We start from the raw sequence: 18714 nt of genomic DNA, 5'->3' as shown, positions 1-18714 counted from the left end.
AGTGAGGTGATGGAGATGGAGAAGAACCATTGTCTTGGAGAAAAGAAGAAGTTAGGGACAGCATGGAAGTTGGGTCGGGTAAAAGTTGAGCAGCGATGCAGACAGGTGAGCAAAGAGTGCACCAACGTGCCACAACCGCAAAGACTCAAGTACCCACACCATCACTCACTCCTATTCAACCTGCCACATGTCTCTCTCTCTCTCTCTCTCTCTCCCCCTATTCAACCTGCCACATTAGTCCTAGTCTCTCTCTTTGTGGCTTGACTAATCTAAACTATACTTTTTTCTTTGCTAATATATAATATATCTGTCAACGGGATTCATCTCATCAAAAATGTCTTGACTTGTAGATTATTGGTCTCAAGTTTAAAATCCTATGACATCTTGATAATATGTCTGTGAGAAACTCTACTCTCCTTTGTGCTTTAGACTATATTTTACATTTTTTTTATAATATATGGAGTATTATTTTTTGGGTAAATATTGAAATTATTTTGCTTTCTAATTCTTTATGTATATTTTTACAATTTGTAATTCAATACCTGAAAAATAAGAAGGTGAAATGGAACAAGATTTTAATAAATTAAACAATATTTGCAAACAATCATAGTCATGTTCTGCTCAACTAACTTGGCCAGTTACAACTCTTGATGAGTCTAATATAATAGTTAATTAATCAAAACTAAACATGTTGAATAATCAATATGCATACATGTCGGGAAAAAGCCGTCAAACACATGATGATGCATGCATAAACTGTTTAAGTCCATCGTTCAAACTTCCATAATAATGGGACTCAAAAGTCTGAAACATTCCCCTTGACCTTGTTCATCATCCAAATCATTTTGATCCATCCTCAAAACCTCTTCATCCCCAAATTAAAATAGTAACGATTCTCTTTGTCGGAGTTTACATATAAAACCCAATAAATATATATTATATGACCAATAATGTTGGACAAAACAACCAACAACATATGGATACGTTTGGTATGTGTTGGCTCCAAAATCCAAGTACAACTAAACTAAGTGGGTCTCTATGTGTTGCTTTTGCAGAGGGCATACGTATACATATGCAAAAAGGCCCACGTGATGTTCACGTGACAATGAGCATGGGGCAGGACCTATATGTTTGTGAGTGCATGCAGGTGCAGATCAGCATGGGTCGTGTGGTTCGACCCACACGTTTCAAGCCAACTTAAATGATCGGTCTTGTCAACCTTGTCTGAATGGCGCTCGTGTGTTCTTGGTGGAACCCAAATTCTTTAACCTTATCTAATTTATATGTCCCTTATTTTAGCTGGCATTTTGTTTTTCCAACACATCATGGATCAGTGGCTTTGCCATGCAAATTCGACCGACTCTCTCAAATATTGTCATTTAATTTGAGCAAGATTTGTATACTGCATGAAAGAAAAAAGGAAAAGAAGCAAGTTGAATTGATTAAAGTTGGGAGGTTCATGATGAAGAAGGATTATGGGTAATGCTCCACTAATCTGAGGTTCCCAAATGAGATTAAAGTTTGGATTAGTTTAATAATGTTATTTTGTCTTTGGTGTCCCCGAAATTCGAGAGAAACTTCCCTGCAACATGTTGTATGCATTTTTCTCTTTATGTCTCTCTTTACGTAATTAATACATGTACGATAAAGTTGCATACATTCTCAAATTTAGTACAAGACTTTAATTTGTGTTGAAGATAAGTTTCTCTACTTATGTAGTTAGAATAACTTTTTACGTGTAAAATAAAGGGTTGGACTAGCCTAACCTCTACTTTAACTGGCCAAACCTATTCTTTAATCCTTGCCTAACAAACAGGACCAATATGTACCTCATATAGGAGAAGCCATAACAATGCCATCAAGTTAATTTAATTCGTCTTTAGGCGAAAAAGCTTAATCAAAATTTGACCTAGTTTTAGACATGCCTAGAGTCGGGGCCAAGCTCGGAAGCTCCATCAAAACAAGGGACCAAAATTTATGGTCTAGAGTCTAGCATTGCAAATATTCACGAACCTTTTGAGTATGAAAAATCAGTTTGGGTTACTTGACCTAATGAACTCAACCACTACTGATCAATCCTCTCTCGCATGTTATGTGCAAAGTCTGTCTGGCCATTTTCATGTGTCAACCCTTAGGAAAATCTAAAGGACCCACATGCCTATATGCTTTGAACTTTGAAGGTAAGTAAGTGTTAGTGGGAAGCATTTTAATTTAAAGATCAAAAGTAGAGTGCTCAGTCTTCATTTTCTTATCTCTTTAGAGAGGTCCCCTCGTAGGGGGAGGGACCAAAGTATCCAAAAACAACTTCTTCTCCCAATTAAAGGGACACCCAAGGTGCTTCGATCCTTGGCTTTTGGGATAAGAGAATATGATGACCTAAATTGATAGAGACCCATAACTCTCTATAATCTATTCAAAGTAGACTTGTTGTATGTTAATGTCTTGTTCATGACCTGCAATCTAACTTAAATTACTAATGAAAGATCTATGTGCGATGAGGACATTACGATCACCACCACCTTACTTGGTTTCCTGGAAGGTTCGTGTAAATATACATAGCAAACAAGCCAACCAAAGCTTGTCGAGTTGGATCAAAATGTAGAATACAATTCAAAAGGTTACACTAGTGTTATATACATTGTACGTTGTGTTGACCGAAAGCAACTTTTTGTTACAAAACTTATGTTGTTAGACTACGAATTTGATAAGGTGATAATGTTAGTTTTTAAAACTAATAAAATTATCTATGTATGAGAACCCGACTCGTTGAATTCATGGAACAATTGGTTCGAGTTTTGTTTGATTCTTTCTGTTTAGGTCGAAGTCCAAGGTTAATTATTATTAGTTTTGTAGTGTGAACTTGTATTTCATAATTAGATTCGTTTGCTAATTATTAGGGTTTAATCTAATCTTGCAAACAGCCGCAAAAAGGTCATTTCAGTGAGGGGGGGTTGGGGCACCAAGAAAAATACTTTTAACCATCTTGTTTTGTTTTACACATCAAATGGGTTTTAAGAAGTAAATTGCGTATACAATCTGAGTCATCTTTACACGTTTAACATTTCAATATGTGTGTGAAAATGATTTATACTTATCTTTCTTTGAAGTTTTGTGTTCAACTGTCATGATTAAAGCTTTGAACTCAGCCCAAGAAAATGCCAACCCTTCATCATTGTTCATACTTCAATGGGGACCAGAGGAGAGGTAAAACTCAGGAGGACAGAGGGAAAAACCCAGTGACAAAGAAATTCATCAATGCCAAAAGAAGCAACTGCAAGTGGAAGGAAGATGGGCCCCAAAACAAGAACAAAGGACAAAAAGGGGCCTCCCCTTCATGTCAATGTCTTTGCAAATTAGTAACGACCATGCTGATTTCTAGTTTGTTAATCTGAATTAACAGTGAGTTTCATTTGTTGAATGAATGAATGGAGTTGATGATAGGGTCATTCTGGTGTATCAGACGGAAAATATATTTTTCTTCTTCTTGTTATGAAAATAAGGCAAAAAGTTATTTTTTTTTCATGTAGTTTTACTATTTTTACCACTAAAATTCCTGCAATTTCGATTTGATCATTTTTGTCCATGTAGTTTGAATTCCATGCAATTCAAAGACAACTCCCAATTTTTTCTCAAATTACGCTCTAATATGGGGGTGCATTTCACTCCAACTTACAGCCCCTCCACAACCACCCAGCAACCCCTCCAACTACCTAACAACCACCTTCTCCCATCCCTCCCCCTCCTGATCTCGACCTCCTCCTCCTCCTAACTCAACCCGCTCGCTACCCCCATTGCTACCTTATCAAACTCCAAATATAATTCCGTGCATTGCCCAAAATCTCTCCTCATGAACCCAAGGTAAAAGACTTTGAGGTTTAAAAGTATAAGAAAAGCTACAGTATGGGCTATTGAGGGAGTGGTGGTTTGTTTGGGAGGGGTGGAAAGTTGGATTAAAATGCATCTTCATATTAGAGTAATTTGACAAAAGAAAATTTAGGGTTGTTCTTGAATTGCTCGGAATTTAGGGACAAAATTGATCAGATTGAAACTACAGAGACCTTAGTTGTAAAAGTGGTAAATTAGAAAGACCAAAAATGAATTTTTGCCTAAAAATAATGATATGATTGTAAGCATAGAATTGCTCGTATTAGTAAGCATAGATAACAAGTTTTAATGGGTTGTTCAAAGAAATGTGGATTCACAACAATTTTTTTATTGACTGTTAAGTGCGTGAGAGTTTATAGTTTCAGTTGTAATGAGCATTTATTCCCACACTTGAAGTGAGATATTGAAACTCTCTTCTCATTTAACTTCATTCTTGTTATATTTTTTTTTAGCAAATTTAGGTTTTAGCCAAAAAAAAAAATTTCACTTTTGGAAAAAGCCAAAGCTTTTTAGAAAAGGACAAAAAAACCTCTCAACTTTCAAATCAAAGACATGCAAATGTAAATGATTCCTTAGGAAATTCAAAAATAAATAAGGGTAATTTTGTCTATTTTTGCTTATTTTACAAACTTTCTCTCTCCTTTGTATTTTTCCAAAGTCTCTTCCTTTTTTTATTATTATTTATTTATACATTATTGTACTTTTATATTTTTTTATAACTCGAGAGATATTAACGATTGGAGGAATAAAACATAAAACATCGGTTGTATATGCAAAACCCATGTGAGTAGATATAGCAATATTATATGACATGAATTCACACGAAAAATTAGGGTCTTTGACAACCTGTGAACATAATAGGTCATTTGGTACCAACCTGTTAGCTTAACATGTTGTTTCATATCAACCCATTAGCTTAACATGTCATGTCAAATTAGATTGGAGAACAAAAAAAAGGACCAATTTTCCAAGTGTACAACTTGTAAGCTATGGCATTGTTTGAAAGTGCTTTTAGAAAACACTTTAGACTATAAAAAATTATAAGTATTTGACATAAATTTTTTTATCAAACACACTTAGAAAAATATTGCAAGAAAAAAGAAAACTTTCATATATCGTCTCATGGGCATGAGCAGTCCTAAGCCTAGGGCAAGGTAGGCCACTGCCTACCCTAAATTTTTCAAAAAGAAAAAAATACCCATATGTAATGGTCCAGCCCATGTGAAACATAAGAACCTATGCCAACCCAAAAAGCAACCCACATGTATGCATAACCCAAAATTTCTCCTCTCTTTAATTATCTTCTCCTATTGGGTTTCTATTAAAATACATGTATGCATCTTTAATTTTAAGATGTTGTATATGACAACTTTGAATCTAATATATTTTAAATAAGTTAGAAGTTATGCGTTATAGTTTAATTAAGAATGAATTATAATTTGAGGATTTTGTTGAAATTAATTAGGTCTTTGATTTTAGGAATTTTGTGGAGATGTTTTGTTGTTGGTATGTTAATGTTTGATTAAAGGCATTGATGCTATTATGAGAATTTATTTAATTTTTTTTGAGATGTTTGATTAAATAGGTTATCTTTTGTTATGTAAGATCACAATTTGAACCCCAAGAAAATAAGGAATTTGTTGTCTTTTTTTTTTAAAAAAAAAAGACAAAAAAAGAATATATATATATATATATATTTGGTGCTAAGCTTTTATTTATGTGGGGTTAATTACTCAAATGGTTCTCAAACTTATATCGGATTTACATTTTGGTCCCTCAATTAAATTATTCGTTCAAATTGTCCATCTGTTGAGGCCCAAAAATCCAAAGGGTTAAGCCCAAATTAATTTTTGGCCCAACACAAAAAAGAAGATACAAAAGGGGCTTAATCGAAACAAAAGGGCATTTGTGGGACCTGCTAATACATTCTACCAGCCACGCGTCATGCCAAGTAAGCACATACAAAGGGGCCAAATAAAACACACCAACTTTACAAAAATCACGCTCACATGCTCATTAGGTGTTACTTGACCCGAAATAATAAAACTCAAGCGCAAGCATAGGCATCATGCGAAAAGAGCCATTATTCTAGCACCAAGCTATGACATAAGTGGACCCAAGCCACAAAAATTAAACCGAGGCTTACTGAGAAGGTTGTGGCATGGAGGGAAACAAGCAATCACAGGGCCCATTGAGGGTTTGAGGAACACACGTTTTAAGCCACTTGGGGGCATTAAAACTCAAACCCGTTCTTAGAACCCAAACACATGGGTTAGCATGAGAGAGAAGAGAAAATGGTCCAAAGCCTTAGGAAATCATCTAGTAGCCCAGCCCATATCAATAGAATGCCTAAAAAACTAAAGTCACTTCCAGCAGCTTGACGAAAAGCCTATTAGATGCTGGAGATAACACGCTGATAACCCGACACTATACACACAAGCCCAGCCCAAAGCCTTCTAAAAGCTGGCGTCGTGCTCCATCCCTGTTAGGACTCCAAACAAGTCAGACAAGGAGCCATGACAAGAACCAGCGGAGATTCATGGTTGAAGGACAAATACCCATCAGACAAAAGGCTCTACCCGTCCCCTTTCCCATTATGAGCTTTGTTTCGAAAACTAAATAGAGAAAGCAGGTGGCGCCTCACCCTCATGGGGAGGTCCAGCTACGTCAAACCATTGGAACCACAAAGGGTCCCTTACCCGTGCATCTCGAACGGAAGAATTTCACCCAAAAGGTTAAGTGGAAGGAAGCAACGAGAAAGGGAGGAAAATGATTAGACAAAATTAGGGTTCTTCATGCCTATAAAAGAAGGCTCTTGCTACCCAGAAAACCAACCCATTCAGAGGTCTGACCAAGCTTTGTCAAAGCATCTGAGAATTCACTCAAGACACCCAATCTCCTCTTTCGTTCGTTTTCTTCTCCCTCTTAGGATAGGAATCGTTCTAATCTTGCTCTGTTCACTTCAGGCTCTGATTCTCTATAAGGAATTCATGTCTCTCTCTCTCTCTCTCTCAAATTGCTAAACTTGTGAAAGCTTAGCTCTCATGCCATAGGCTTCTCAGGCTAAGCCGTTAATCGATTTATCATGCTTATTTGGTGTTAGTGAGATGAACCTAAAAGTGTTTTTCTAAAGTCTCATCAGATTTTATAAAAACCTTTTTGGGAGCTTGATTTCGAACTCAGGCTTTTTGGGGAATTTTTGTTCGTTGTCTTTGTACGGCAGCCCAAGCCCATTCGTCAGTCGGAACAAAAAGACCCCTACACCATCAACTCTATATTATTCAGTCAATTGGTCATACTGTTACATTCTATCAATGTTGCCATCAAATGTAAGGTTAAAATCATCCATAACCGTCATATGTTCCCCAAATAGGTGATAAAGTGGTGATACATAGGTGATACAGTAGTGATACAATGGTGATAAAGGGGTGATAGAAATTGTTGTTTGTGTTTACCTTTGTTTCATTTCTTCTACTTTTCTTTACTCATTTCTAGTATCCTAATTGTATTTTGCCTTTGTGTTGTGTTAAATAAGTGTTCTTTACGTTATCAAACTAGAACTTTGTATAAGCCTCCAATTCCTCATTGGAATAATCCTGTATTTACAAATCTATACTTCAATAGATTCGTACACTTGCGGGTATTTTTAATAGGATGATTAACACATTAATTTGTGCATGCCAATTATTAATACAACATCAAGCAATGCATTATAATCCAGTACCAATGAATCCTCCAATTGAGACAAAAACCTATTTGGTCTTTAACATAAGGCTCTTTGAATACCAGCCAATCTATCTAGAATAAGAGCTTTCTTTCGTTTCAGGTGGCCAAAAGTATTTTGGTTCCACTGTTTTAGATGAGCAATTAACCCATAGGACTTATCAAGAGCAGAATCAAGAGTCTGCCCTCATTTTGGAGTCACAAAATCTTTGAAACTTTCGTGCTGCGTCCACATCATTCAAATCTAAAGGGTCTGACATTTGTAGAGGAGATCATGTAGGAATGCATAGAGATTTTAATGGGACAATAGTAAAATATAATTATGATACTAGGAATGAGTAAAGAAAAATAGAAGAAATGAAACAAAACAAGAAATCAAAGGTAAACACAAACAACAATTTCTATCACCTCTTTATCACTACAGTATCACTATTGTATCACCATTGTATCACTACTTTCTCACCTATTTATCACCACTTTATCACCTATTTTGCGTACATAGGATGGTAATGGACGGTTTTACCCTTACATTTAACGGCAACATTGACAGAATGTAACGGTAAGACCAATGGATCGAATAATATAAAGTTGATGGACCATTTGAATGAATAATTTAATTGAGGAACCAAAATGTAAATCGAGTATAAGTTTTAGGACCATTTGAGTACTTAACTCTATTTATGTATAGAGATACATTTGAAGGTAAGACTCATTACGTCCCCCTAACTATGTGTATCATTTTATGTTTATTAATGAAATTCACTGATGACATCGAGTTTTTAATATAAGTTTCGCCAATCATATTTCGAATCCTGAATCTGGCACTCATAGGTGTCTCACATCACATATAACCTAGGTGCCACTGACATGACATTCTAAAGTGTGAGACAAACTGGAATTTTTATCGCAAGAAAGAAACAGTGAGAAGTAGACCATGGAATATTCTCTTTTTTATTTTCCCCGCAAGAAACTTCCATGAATTGAATTGTAGTGGTGGAGTGGAGGAACGCGCCATTGCCTGCCGGGTCAACTTCATCAAATTAGCAAAACAGCCAAAAATATCCATTGACTTGACGACGAAAAGCCCAACTGAGCAAAAAAAAAAAGAGTTGACCCGTACAATACCCGACTCACCTGCCCAACCCCAACCGGATCCAAATATCACTGGATCCGAGCCCAATTTACTAGACTGTGTCATAATCGGACCTGGCCATTTCGACCCGCCCCAGATGAGCTTCGTCTCACATTTGAATTGAATTCATCGTTCCTCTTCCCTAACGTTGAACTCTCTCTCTGATCACAACCAGAGGCTCAGAGAGAGCGAGAGAGAGAGAGAAAGAGAGAGAGAGAGAGAGATTAGAGATGTCTCTGAAGGCGTCGAATTCGGGCAAGAATTTGATACTGCCAGTATCGGATTCTCCAAGAGACCTGGAGAGAGAGAGATTCGTCGGAGACGATAACGATGAGAAGCTTTTCAGAGGATCCGCCATGACCAGACGTGGAGCCTACGCTGCAATCTCTTACATGGCCTGCGCAGGTAAATTACGGAGCCTGCAATTTGATGCGTTTTTTGTTCCTAAAAATTAAAATTTCAAGTTTTAAGAGATGAAAATCAGATTTCAAGAAGTTTGAAGAAAATTGGGAGCTGTTGTATGCCATAATTTACTGGGTTCAGAATACGATTGGGCGAAGTCTGTGCTTGATTTTTTTGTTGTTATGAATTTGGATTTTTCGAATTTCTTCTTGGGATTGGCATAGTTTTTCAAAATTTGAATTTTTGTTGAGTTAAGTTATTTGTTCCCATTTTGTTGTGCAGTGTTATTGGTGATGTTCAACAAAGCAGCTCTCTCTTCTTATAAATTTCCGAGTGCAAATGTTATCACACTCTTTCAGGTACCATCCCAATTGAATCCTACAGTAGTCTTTCATGTTTTGAGAATTAAGTTAACTAGTGAAATTTTAAGCGAAATCATCCTTTCAAAAAGTTAGCCGGGCCAAACAGCCTTGAGCAGACACAGAAAGCATTGAAATTTCTGATTACGTGAGCTAAACTTGACCTTCTGGTTGCTACTGCAGATGATATGTTCATGTGGTTTTCTCTATGCCTTGAGACGCTGGAAGATGATTTCTTTCACCGTAGGTGAATCTTTGACCATTTCTGATGACAATATCACAACACTTGTACCGTTAAAGACATTGAAGAAAACCCTTCCTCTTGCCGGAGCCTATTTGCTGTACATGGTATGCATTGTGTAATCTAATGTCGAGCATGCTCCTTTTTTTGTTTTTTTTATATAAATTTATTTTTAAAATTTTAAATTTTAAATTAACCTTTTTGTGAAAGGAAACATAATGATGCAGTGATTCCTCCTAGTTAGATTGTTTTGGTCGGTAACTATTATTCAATAGTTTTCTTAGTTGTATTTGTGATTAATGTTTGCCCATTCATTTATTTCTCCTTGAAAGCTAGCCTCCATGGAGTCTGTCCGTGGAGTAAATGTTCCCATGTACACCACCCTCAGGAGGACTACTGTGGTATTTACAATGGTTATGGAGTATATTTTGGCCGGGCAAAGATATACATCTCCTATTGTTCGAAGGTAAATGGCCCTTTTGTTTGTAATTTATTCTTCATATGCTGATGTTAATCAAGAGGACAATCGTTTCTATTAAAAATAAAATAAAAAATGCTGATGTTAATAATGTACAGATCATCTGCTCTTCTAGATAGACAAAAAGAATTGGATGGTTTCTTTTTTATTGGATGAAAGTTGTGAAAGCTGACCTGTCGGTGCTTTTCTTTATGGTCGTGAATTGGTCCAGTGAGAAAGTTTTACATTATGCCATGAATGAATGAATGTAATGAAAAACGCTTCTACATTATGTGTTTTACTTTATTGACCATCTACCTGATTTTCTCATTTAACTGAAAATTTTAAGGTTGTTATCAGTGTTGGACTGATCGTTCTTGGTGCATTCATTGCTGGAGCTCGGGATTTGTCATTTGATGCCTATGGCTATGCTGTTGTTTTCTTATCTAACATCACAACAGCAGTATATCTTGCAACCATAGCCCGTATTGGTAGTACTTTAACAATTTATCCTTTTGGGAAATCTTTCACTACATTTCCCCTTATTAGCTTGACAGGTTTCTAAGATATTGACTGTTACTTTCTTTTTCTCAGGGAAATCCAGTGGCCTTAATAGCTTTGGCCTTATGTGGTGTAACGGTCAGATAAAACATCCTGAGTCGATTTTTGTCCTTTGGATTTTTCTAATTATTATTTTTTGGTTTTGTGCATAATTAGGAGTTTTCATTAATTAAATTCCAACTGTGACATAAAATGGTACTGTTTTCTCTATGATAGGAGTCATATGTGGGCCGGCTTTGCTGTTTTTGACTTTTATTCGTGGTGACTTGAAGACGACAATCGATTTTCCTTATCTGTTTTCACCTGGTTTTATGGTACTTTCTTTACCAACAGCACTCTTCTCTGCTAATAAATATAAACTTAACGCTTTGAAAGTTGTCTTGCTACTCCTGAAATGTGCCTTATCTGCATGGCATTGTGGTTTTGCTTGCTTATAAGCTATGCATGCTTATTTTAAATATGCTATCTTCTGGTACACTTTATGCCCCACTGATTGCATTTTTATTGAAAAGTTTAGTTTACTGCTATTTGACAATTTTTTATATCATGTAATTTGCAGTTAACGTCATTTTACTTGCAGTTTGGTTCATTGGTTCCCTGTGTATGATATTATTCCAGTGCGATATTTAATTGCAGTTCGCTATTTAATTGAACTTAAGATAAATCTGCCATGTTTCATGTAGAGCTTCATTGATTTCTTTCGCCTCCAGCTGTCTATGTGGGCTGCATGGATTAGTGTTATATATTATGCTTGAAATTGGTGGAAGTGGGGCGTTTGGACCTTTGAATTATTCTTTCATGTTCAGTAGTTTTAAGTTTTGAAACCATACAGAATGAGTTTCAATGCTATTTGTAAGTAGCATTTCACATCGTCATTTGCGGTTGTTGGCATCTCATGGATTGATGTTCATTCAACTGACATCAATCGCCCAAGTATACCATGCCTATTTTGCTTCTTCTTACAGTACTTAAATAAAACTTCCGAGTAATTCGTAGGGTTTTATTGAGAGACATTGTTTTTTCCTTTTTTTCTTTCTTCCTCCTTTTGGCAGGCTGTCTTGCTTTGTTCCTGTATACTGGCATTCTTTTTGAATTACAGCATATTCCTGAACACAACTCTAAATTCAGCGCTCACACAGACAATTTGCGGCAACTTGAAGGTTTGTTTTGGCTAAATTTATTTCTCAGATGTATTACAACATAATTTAGCAGCCTATGTACGATGTTTTCTTATCTTTATTCAAGCTCTTATATGTTTTGGTGACTTAAACTGGTATAGGATTTTTTCACCATTGGACTTGGCTGGATGCTATTCGGTGGCCTTCCATTTGATATTGTAAGTTGAAGCTCTTCTTCATTCTTAAAAAAAAGAACTTGTTTCTCTTTCTATTTAGAAATTGATGTCTGTTTTTTGTTTGTTCTGCTAGTTGAATGTTATTGGGCAATTTCTGGGTTTCCTTGGTTCTGGATTGTATGCCTACTATAAGCTCATAGGGAAGTAACATTTTCAACAAATTGCTGGTTTTCTCCGCTGAAGATGATTAGTTGCTGCTGCCCTTGTTTCGGCCACCAATTTTGATTTTTGATTATGGGCTACTAGTAGAAGTGAGATGTGATACTGTTAATACAGAAGATTTCCGCGCAGCGGATTTCACTCTTAACTGGAAACGAGGCCTGCTACTTTTGCCCTGTAATTATTCTTCTATATGGATAGGTGTTAGAAACAGTGGTGGCAATTTGGCATTGGGAGCTGCTTGCTCATCTAATATATATATATTTTTAAAGCTTGACATTGTGAGCCTTTCTTATTCCAAGGTTTTCAGTCACACATGCTCACTTTCTTTTTATTTATTTTTAATACAAATGATATTTGGGGATGGGGATTCTTGCCTTTATGGCTTTTAACAAAAGGAGTATTTTTTTTCTTTCTTTGGGGTGTGTTTTGTTGAAGCAAAAGTGGTTATAAGAGCAAACGCTTGGGATCATATAGGTATTGGTTGTCATAGAGGTATTGGTTGTTACTCGTTATTGAGATTAAATGTCTAATCACCCATCAATTGTTAAATGTCTAATGAAATAACAGTTAGGTTCTTGGGACTTTTACTTAAAAATAGTGTTTTCAAGTGTTTTCCAAACTATGAAAGCAAATTTTGAGGGACTTATTTGTGAATAGCTCTATTTAATTTATTTATTTTTGGGACATAACAAATATCTGTAGAGAGAGATTCAAAATCGGATGCAAGGGTGATGATGCCTATGGTTCTTCTTCCCAACTCATCCTTTCGAAATGGTTATTTCACGTACAATATATAATATATTGAAGAAAATAGTTCAAAGAAGAAAAAGAAAAATGAAACATATGTGAAAGGGAGTCAAGTATTTGTTTTATAAAATGTAAAGTAATTAGTTTATTAATATCATAGTGTGTTAATTAAAGGTTGTCTTATAAAATCATTACTAAAAAAGAAAAGAAAAAATTGTTCTATAAAATCAGAGGACAGAAGATGGCGCCTAAAGACGGCAGGTCAGTTACTGCCGCAAAAGAGTTAAAACGTCAACTGTCATTCCATTAATTTCTTTTATTTTATTTTTTATTTTATTTTTATTTTTGTCTGAACAACTGGCAATCTTCTCAAGCCTCACAAAACCAATATACCAAAACGTAGAAAAGGGGAAAAAAGAGGGAAAACTTCTCCCTCTCTCTTTCCTTCCCTCGCTTTTCTCTGTTCTCTTTTTTCTCTTTCTTCTTTTTCCTTCTGGAATTGTCTCCGACAGAAGCTCCAAAACTGCTGCCAGAAAGCCCAAACCCTAGAAAATCCCAAGCCCCAAGCGTCTTTACAATGCGTGTTCTGCTTCCATAGGAATCTCTCTCTCTCTCTCTGTCTCTTTTTTTCTGGTTTTTTTTATCGTTAATCTGTAGCTCCATTTTTGGTATAAGGGCATGGGTTGAGAGAGAGGGCCAGGGAGAAATTCTCACAGCTATGTCTTATAGCACGCTGAGAATTGACGACGACGATTTTGTCCCTGTTAGGCCTTCCTCCGTCGAACGCCCTCGCCGCTCTAATTCGTTGCCCTTTGTCCCGTTGCTGCTCATCGATGGCTTCTCTCGCAAGAGCTTCTCATATTCTGCCCTTCCCCAGGAGCCTCTCAGACTCTCCGTTCTTAAATTGGACGGCTCTTGTTTCAGTACTCTCTCTCTCTCTCTCTCTCTGACTTTCTGTGGTTGTTCATTGGTGCTGTTGTTTGGCTGCCGAGAAAATGTTGGAAAATGAACTGAATTTTTCGCCTTCTTTTTTAGTTACATTTGGGTTTCAATCCTAGGAAAGGCTTAGGAATTCTATCTGTCTCTGTAATTCTCTTTCTAGATGGTTAATCTCATTGCTGCTTGTTTGTTTGCCGAGAAAATTGTGGGAATGTAGGCAGTCAACTTATGTCAATTGTGGGTTCTTTTGGGTCTGAAAACACAATTTTACGCGTAATAAGCTTTCAGGGTCAAGGTCGGATTTGATTTCTTTTTTTCCTTTTTCATATTGGGAAAATTTCTTATACAGAGATTTTAGTATTTTACATTATGAAATATACACGGTTTTTCCAATCTTCGTAGGATTTGATTGTTCTTCTTTCTTTTTCCTTATCATATTCTCAGAAACTAAACAGGGGTTAAGGGTAATGTATTGTGCAGTTTGCTGTCTTGATAGTTCTCCAATTCAATCCTTAATACAGCTGACTCTCTCTCTCTCTCTCTCTCTCTCTCTCACTTTTTTTATAAAAAAAAAGTTATTGTCGTGGTTTCTGTTTTTTGGCTGGTGTTTTTCAATCTTTTTCTAAGGACTTGCATAAACTAAGATTTTCACTTTCACAGATATCGAAGTTGCCAAGACAGCCACTGTTTTAGAACTGAAGCAGGCGGTTGAGGCGGTTTTTAGTCACATGCCGCAGAAGGGACCAGGAAAAATTTCATGGTATTTTCACATCCTTAATTGAAGTATTTTGGGTTAAAACAAAAAATGATTTAATCACAGAAATTTGTCTTTGCTTAGTATTCAGTTGTGAAGTTTAGAAAATCTATTATAAGGTTGCTCATTTTCCATGGAAACTTGCATTTTTTTATACTCTTGAGTTGAGAAGTTCATTGTACAATTGGATTCTTATCATGTATAATTAACCTTGTTTAAATATGGTTTACTTAGGCCACACGTGTGGGGGCATTTCTGCTTGTGCTATGGTGCTCAGAAGCTAGTTGTTGAAACTGATCATATCAGACATTATGGCATCAAAGATGGTGATCAGGTATGTGGCAGATCCCTTCAGTTTTTAAAATATCTTTTGTCCCCTTGGTTAATGTCACGCTGATGGTCTGCATAAAGCTTCACCAAGTGATTTTGCTGAGCCTTTGGTGTGTGCTACAGTTGGTTTTGTTTGATCTACCTGAGGCACATTCATTGTTGTTGAATTACAGAATTAGCATCATTAAGAAGTTGTATTTCCTTCTATTCGGTTCATATGCGTGTTTAGAATATAGTTGCATTTTTGTTCTTCCCTCTTCTATTTTTTTTAATAAGGGGAAGGGAAGTAAGAATCGAGCCCTTTTCACACACAATTGTATATTTCATCTTCATTTGGCCTACGCCTCCTATGTCATTGGAATTTTCTTCATTTATGTCAACCGGTCTTGTTTGGTACATGCAGCTTCATTTTGTCCGGCATGTTTCAATCAGCTACACCCTGACAAAGAAGCAATCAAAGAAAGGGCTCATTGGTTCGAAACAAAACACGACGTGAGGCTTTTTCTATTGGCATTTCTGTTCTATAAGAATTTTAAGCACAAAAACATGGAACCACCTACACAGATAAGGACCATTGTTGCCTGGCCAGCCATGTTGTGTATTGAGTTCATATGTTCGATAATGTGCAGGTCAATACCACGATCAATTAGTCTTGAAGAGATAGAAGCGATTGACAAAGAGGAAGAGCAGAGTGACAGAGACATCGAACAGCATGACGAGGTATTTTATGATTCTGATGACATCGAGAATCCAAAGTCCACGCATTGTAATGGTGAAGTTTCTATCGAACACAATGAGAGCACACTGCCTAGCTTGTTGGGAGAGTGGTTTCCATACTCCAGGCTGTCAGCTGTAGGAACCACATCTAAAAGAAGTTTAGCGTGTGCCCCAAGCATTGCCACTGGGTTGCTGGTTGGGTTTAGGAAGATGTTTGGGCTTTGTTTTGAAAAACGTGATAAACGCTATAGTCGAAGGGATACTTGGAGAATAGATTAGTGCTGAGGAAATAATATGCATTTGTTCCTGCTGCCCAGAATTTGGTTAGAATATCATAAAATTATACTTGGCCTACCTACACGAGACAAGTCATTTGCCACTTTAAAGTCTGATGTTCTATTCCCCACATTCACAGCACCTCAAAAAAGAAAAAGAAAAAAAACTTGTACCTCTAAAGATTTTGGAATTCATCAAGTACATGCAACTGATTCTTCTTCATGAGAGAGGGTTTTGTCTTTTTGAAGCTTTCATTGTAATTATTTGATGAGAGTTCTGTGTCTTAAGCCAGCCACTATTTGGGCCAGGACAATTCCAAGAATTGAATTTTGGGCCAATTGTGTTTCATGGGTCAAATTCTAATTTTGACCCATGAATTGGATCCAACAATCATAGAGGCTCCTGTGGGTCAAGTCACAATCCAACTCCTCCATCCATCAGAACCTCATATCAAAATGTGTGGCAAAGAATGAGATAGCCCTCTCTGCGAAGATTTACACTCTCAGCCCCCAAAATCCCACAAACTCTGAATATCCCAGCTCCAGAGAACAAACAGAAACCAGAAAGAAAGCAGCAGAGTCGCCATGGCCAACATGATCATGGCCTCCTCCAAAGTACCCATTTCTTCCCCTTCCCCGTCTCCCATTTCGAAGCCCAGAATCCCAATCCAAATCTCCATCCCCAAAATCCCAACCCTCCCAAAACTCTCCAAGTCCCAAATTCTCTCCCTCTCGTCGTCCCTCTCCGTTATCGCAGCCACCTCCCTCTCCTGGGCCCCACCCTCATTGGCGGAGGAGATAGAGAAGGCAGCCCTCTTCGACTTCGACCTCACCCTCCCCATTCAAATGGTGCAGTTCCTGCTCCTCATGGTGGCCCTGGACAAGCTCTACTACAGCCCGCTCGGGAAATTCATGGACGAGAGAGACGCGGCGATCAGAGAGAAGCTGGGCAGCGTCAAGGACACTTCGGAGGAGGTGAAGCAGCTTGAGCAGCAAGGCATCGCCATCATGAGAGCTGCGAGGGCAGAGATATCGGCGGCGCTGACCAAGATGAAGAAGGAGACGCAGGGGGAGGTGGAGCAGAAATTGGCGGAGGGGAGGAAGAAGGTGGAGGCTGAGTTGCAGGAGGCTTTGACCAAGTTGGAGGAGCAGAAGGAGGAGACCATTAAGTCCCTTGACTCTCAGATTGCCAATCTCAGTGACCAGATTGTCAAGAAGGTCCTTCCTCTCTGAGCGAGTGACTTGTTCTGTTTCTCTCTCTTTTTTTATTTTTCTTTTGAGGTAATTTGGGAATGGAAATTGGATGATGTGTCTATGATTATAATGTAATATTTGTAATGGTAAATGAATGAATTACTGTGTTTTCTTATTGTTTGGACTTGGTTTTGACAAGGGAGTCACTCGTTGTACTTGTAATTATTATAATGTTTTTGTTAATCTAATCTGGGCTTCTCTTCTGCTATATGATTTTGGGGAAGTGTAATTTGTATAATTGGAGAGCAAAAAAGAAAGAAAGAAATCATGGGATTTGTAGCAATGGGAAAGATGAGTAGGGTGAGGAAAATAGGTTGAGATTTAAGCATACATTGGGTTATACCAGTTGATCAAGTCAGTCTCATGTTCATTAATTAGAGTACTTTAAACTATCGCTTATGTTTTAAAAACGTGTTGAGACTGCAAAGCCATAACAGATTACCAATACATTTTGTGTATGTGTATTGACATGTTCATCGCCACACGCATGGTGACCAATGGCAGGAGCGATGGATGGTGTTGATGCTCCCGCACTTCGTTTTTGCTTACCGTTACAGCCTTTACATATTTAACAAGAAAAAAAACGAAAAGAAAAAATTTGGGCAATGTGGAGTAGTATTTGGACTTTCTTCTGCCCGTGGTTTCGAACAACCCCTTGCACGCATGGAAGTTTGTTCGTCGTTGATGTGATGTGGGATTCACTTGTATATAAAGTTACGAACAAACTTTTGCATGCATGAATAATTATCAATCGCTGATGTGATGTAGGACTCATTTGTATCGAGTGTCAAACAACCATCTATACGCTGAAAGACAAATGTGTTTATGTCAGGGGCGGACGTACCAATTGACCCCTTGGGATGCCGGCTTTCGGCTGTGGAGGTCTCAGGCGAGCAGTTGCAAACCCCTTGGCCAGCAGCCTGTTGACCCCTTGGGTGCACTGAACGTGCTCGAAGAAAGTCTCCACAGAGAGAGAGAGAGAGAGAGAGAGAGAGAGAGAGTTACTACGATGGTAATGGGTGGGTGCGAGAGAAAAGGAAAGGCAAGGCAGAGCAGATCAAAAGGAATTTGTGTTGCAAACCAGAGGAGCAAAGGAATCACTGGAAGAAGAGCTACGGACAGAGAGTTCGACTGGAGAGGGGGAAAGAATAGTCTATCTTTGATTTGTGTTGTGTCGTGGGCTAGTCTTTTTTTTGTTTTTTGTTTTTTCTGAAGGCCTGTTTTGCTTCGAAAACAACATAAAAATATAAGTATTAAAAGTAGCAAAAGTTCATGTGGCAGGGAATGGGAAGAGGAATGCAGGCAGGCCAACAACAGCAAACATGTTATATTATATGTAGTATTTTTTTTGTTTTTAATAAAAGTTGAGAAGGTACCGGGAGAAAGAAATGGGGTGGATGTTGCAGAGAGTGAAACTGTGAA

At 37.5% G+C, this 18714-nt stretch overlaps 3 protein-coding genes across 3 annotated transcripts; all 3 read left to right on the top strand.

Moving 5' to 3' along the window:
* Window positions 1–8832: 8832 nt before the first annotated feature.
* On the top strand, window positions 8833–12550 carry LOC103319709 (Nucleotide/sugar transporter family protein). The gene is made up of 10 exons (XM_089045829.1): window positions 8833–9145; window positions 9425–9501; window positions 9685–9849; window positions 10075–10208; window positions 10560–10690; window positions 10794–10838; window positions 10977–11074; window positions 11813–11920; window positions 12040–12096; window positions 12188–12550. Exons 1-10 carry the CDS (start codon window positions 8971–8973, stop codon window positions 12260–12262), a joined length of 1065 nt encoding a protein of 354 aa, XP_088901955.1. The 5' UTR covers window positions 8833–8970; the 3' UTR covers window positions 12263–12550.
* Window positions 12551–13589: 1039 nt separating this feature from the next.
* LOC103319871 (Ubiquitin-like superfamily protein) lies at window positions 13590–16121 on the top strand. Its single transcript, XM_016792454.2, has 5 exons — window positions 13590–13946; window positions 14623–14722; window positions 14951–15050; window positions 15450–15538; window positions 15676–16121. The coding sequence occupies exons 1-5, from the start codon at window positions 13742–13744 to the stop codon at window positions 16040–16042; spliced, it is 861 nt and encodes a 286-aa protein (XP_016647940.1). The 5' UTR covers window positions 13590–13741; the 3' UTR covers window positions 16043–16121.
* Window positions 16122–16560: 439 nt separating this feature from the next.
* On the top strand, window positions 16561–17407 carry PDE334 (ATPase, F0 complex, subunit B/B', bacterial/chloroplast). The gene has a single exon (XM_016792455.2). It carries the CDS (start codon window positions 16624–16626, stop codon window positions 17269–17271), a length of 648 nt encoding a protein of 215 aa, XP_016647941.1. The 5' UTR covers window positions 16561–16623; the 3' UTR covers window positions 17272–17407.
* The last annotated feature ends 1307 nt before the right edge of the window (window positions 17408–18714 follow it).

Source organism: Prunus mume, linkage group LG2, assembly GCF_029339155.1.
Source record: "Prunus mume cultivar Tortuosa linkage group LG2, ASM2933915v1, whole genome shotgun sequence".
NCBI classification, from domain to species: Eukaryota; Viridiplantae; Streptophyta; class Magnoliopsida; order Rosales; family Rosaceae; genus Prunus; species Prunus mume.
This window is presented reverse-complemented; position numbering and strand designations above follow the sequence as displayed.

Excerpts from the sequence above, each read along its gene's own strand:
- LOC103319709 (XM_089045829.1), top strand. The coding sequence starts at position 8,971 with ATGTCTCTGAAGGCGTCGAATTCGGGCAAGAATTTGATACTGCCAGTA. Across the intron at positions 10,209-10,559 it reads ACATCTCCTATTGTTCGAAG|TGTTGGACTGATCGTTCTTG; the intron begins GTAAATGGCCCT and ends GGTTGTTATCAG. Across the intron at positions 10,691-10,793 it reads TGCAACCATAGCCCGTATTG|GGAAATCCAGTGGCCTTAAT; the intron begins GTAGTACTTTAA and ends TCTTTTTCTCAG.
- LOC103319871 (XM_016792454.2), top strand. The coding sequence starts at position 13,742 with ATGTCTTATAGCACGCTGAGAATTGACGACGACGATTTTGTCCCTGTT. Across the intron at positions 13,947-14,622 it reads ATTGGACGGCTCTTGTTTCA|ATATCGAAGTTGCCAAGACA; the intron begins GTACTCTCTCTC and ends TCACTTTCACAG. Across the intron at positions 15,051-15,449 it reads GCATCAAAGATGGTGATCAG|CTTCATTTTGTCCGGCATGT; the intron begins GTATGTGGCAGA and ends TGGTACATGCAG.
- PDE334 (XM_016792455.2), top strand. The coding sequence starts at position 16,624 with ATGGCCAACATGATCATGGCCTCCTCCAAAGTACCCATTTCTTCCCCT.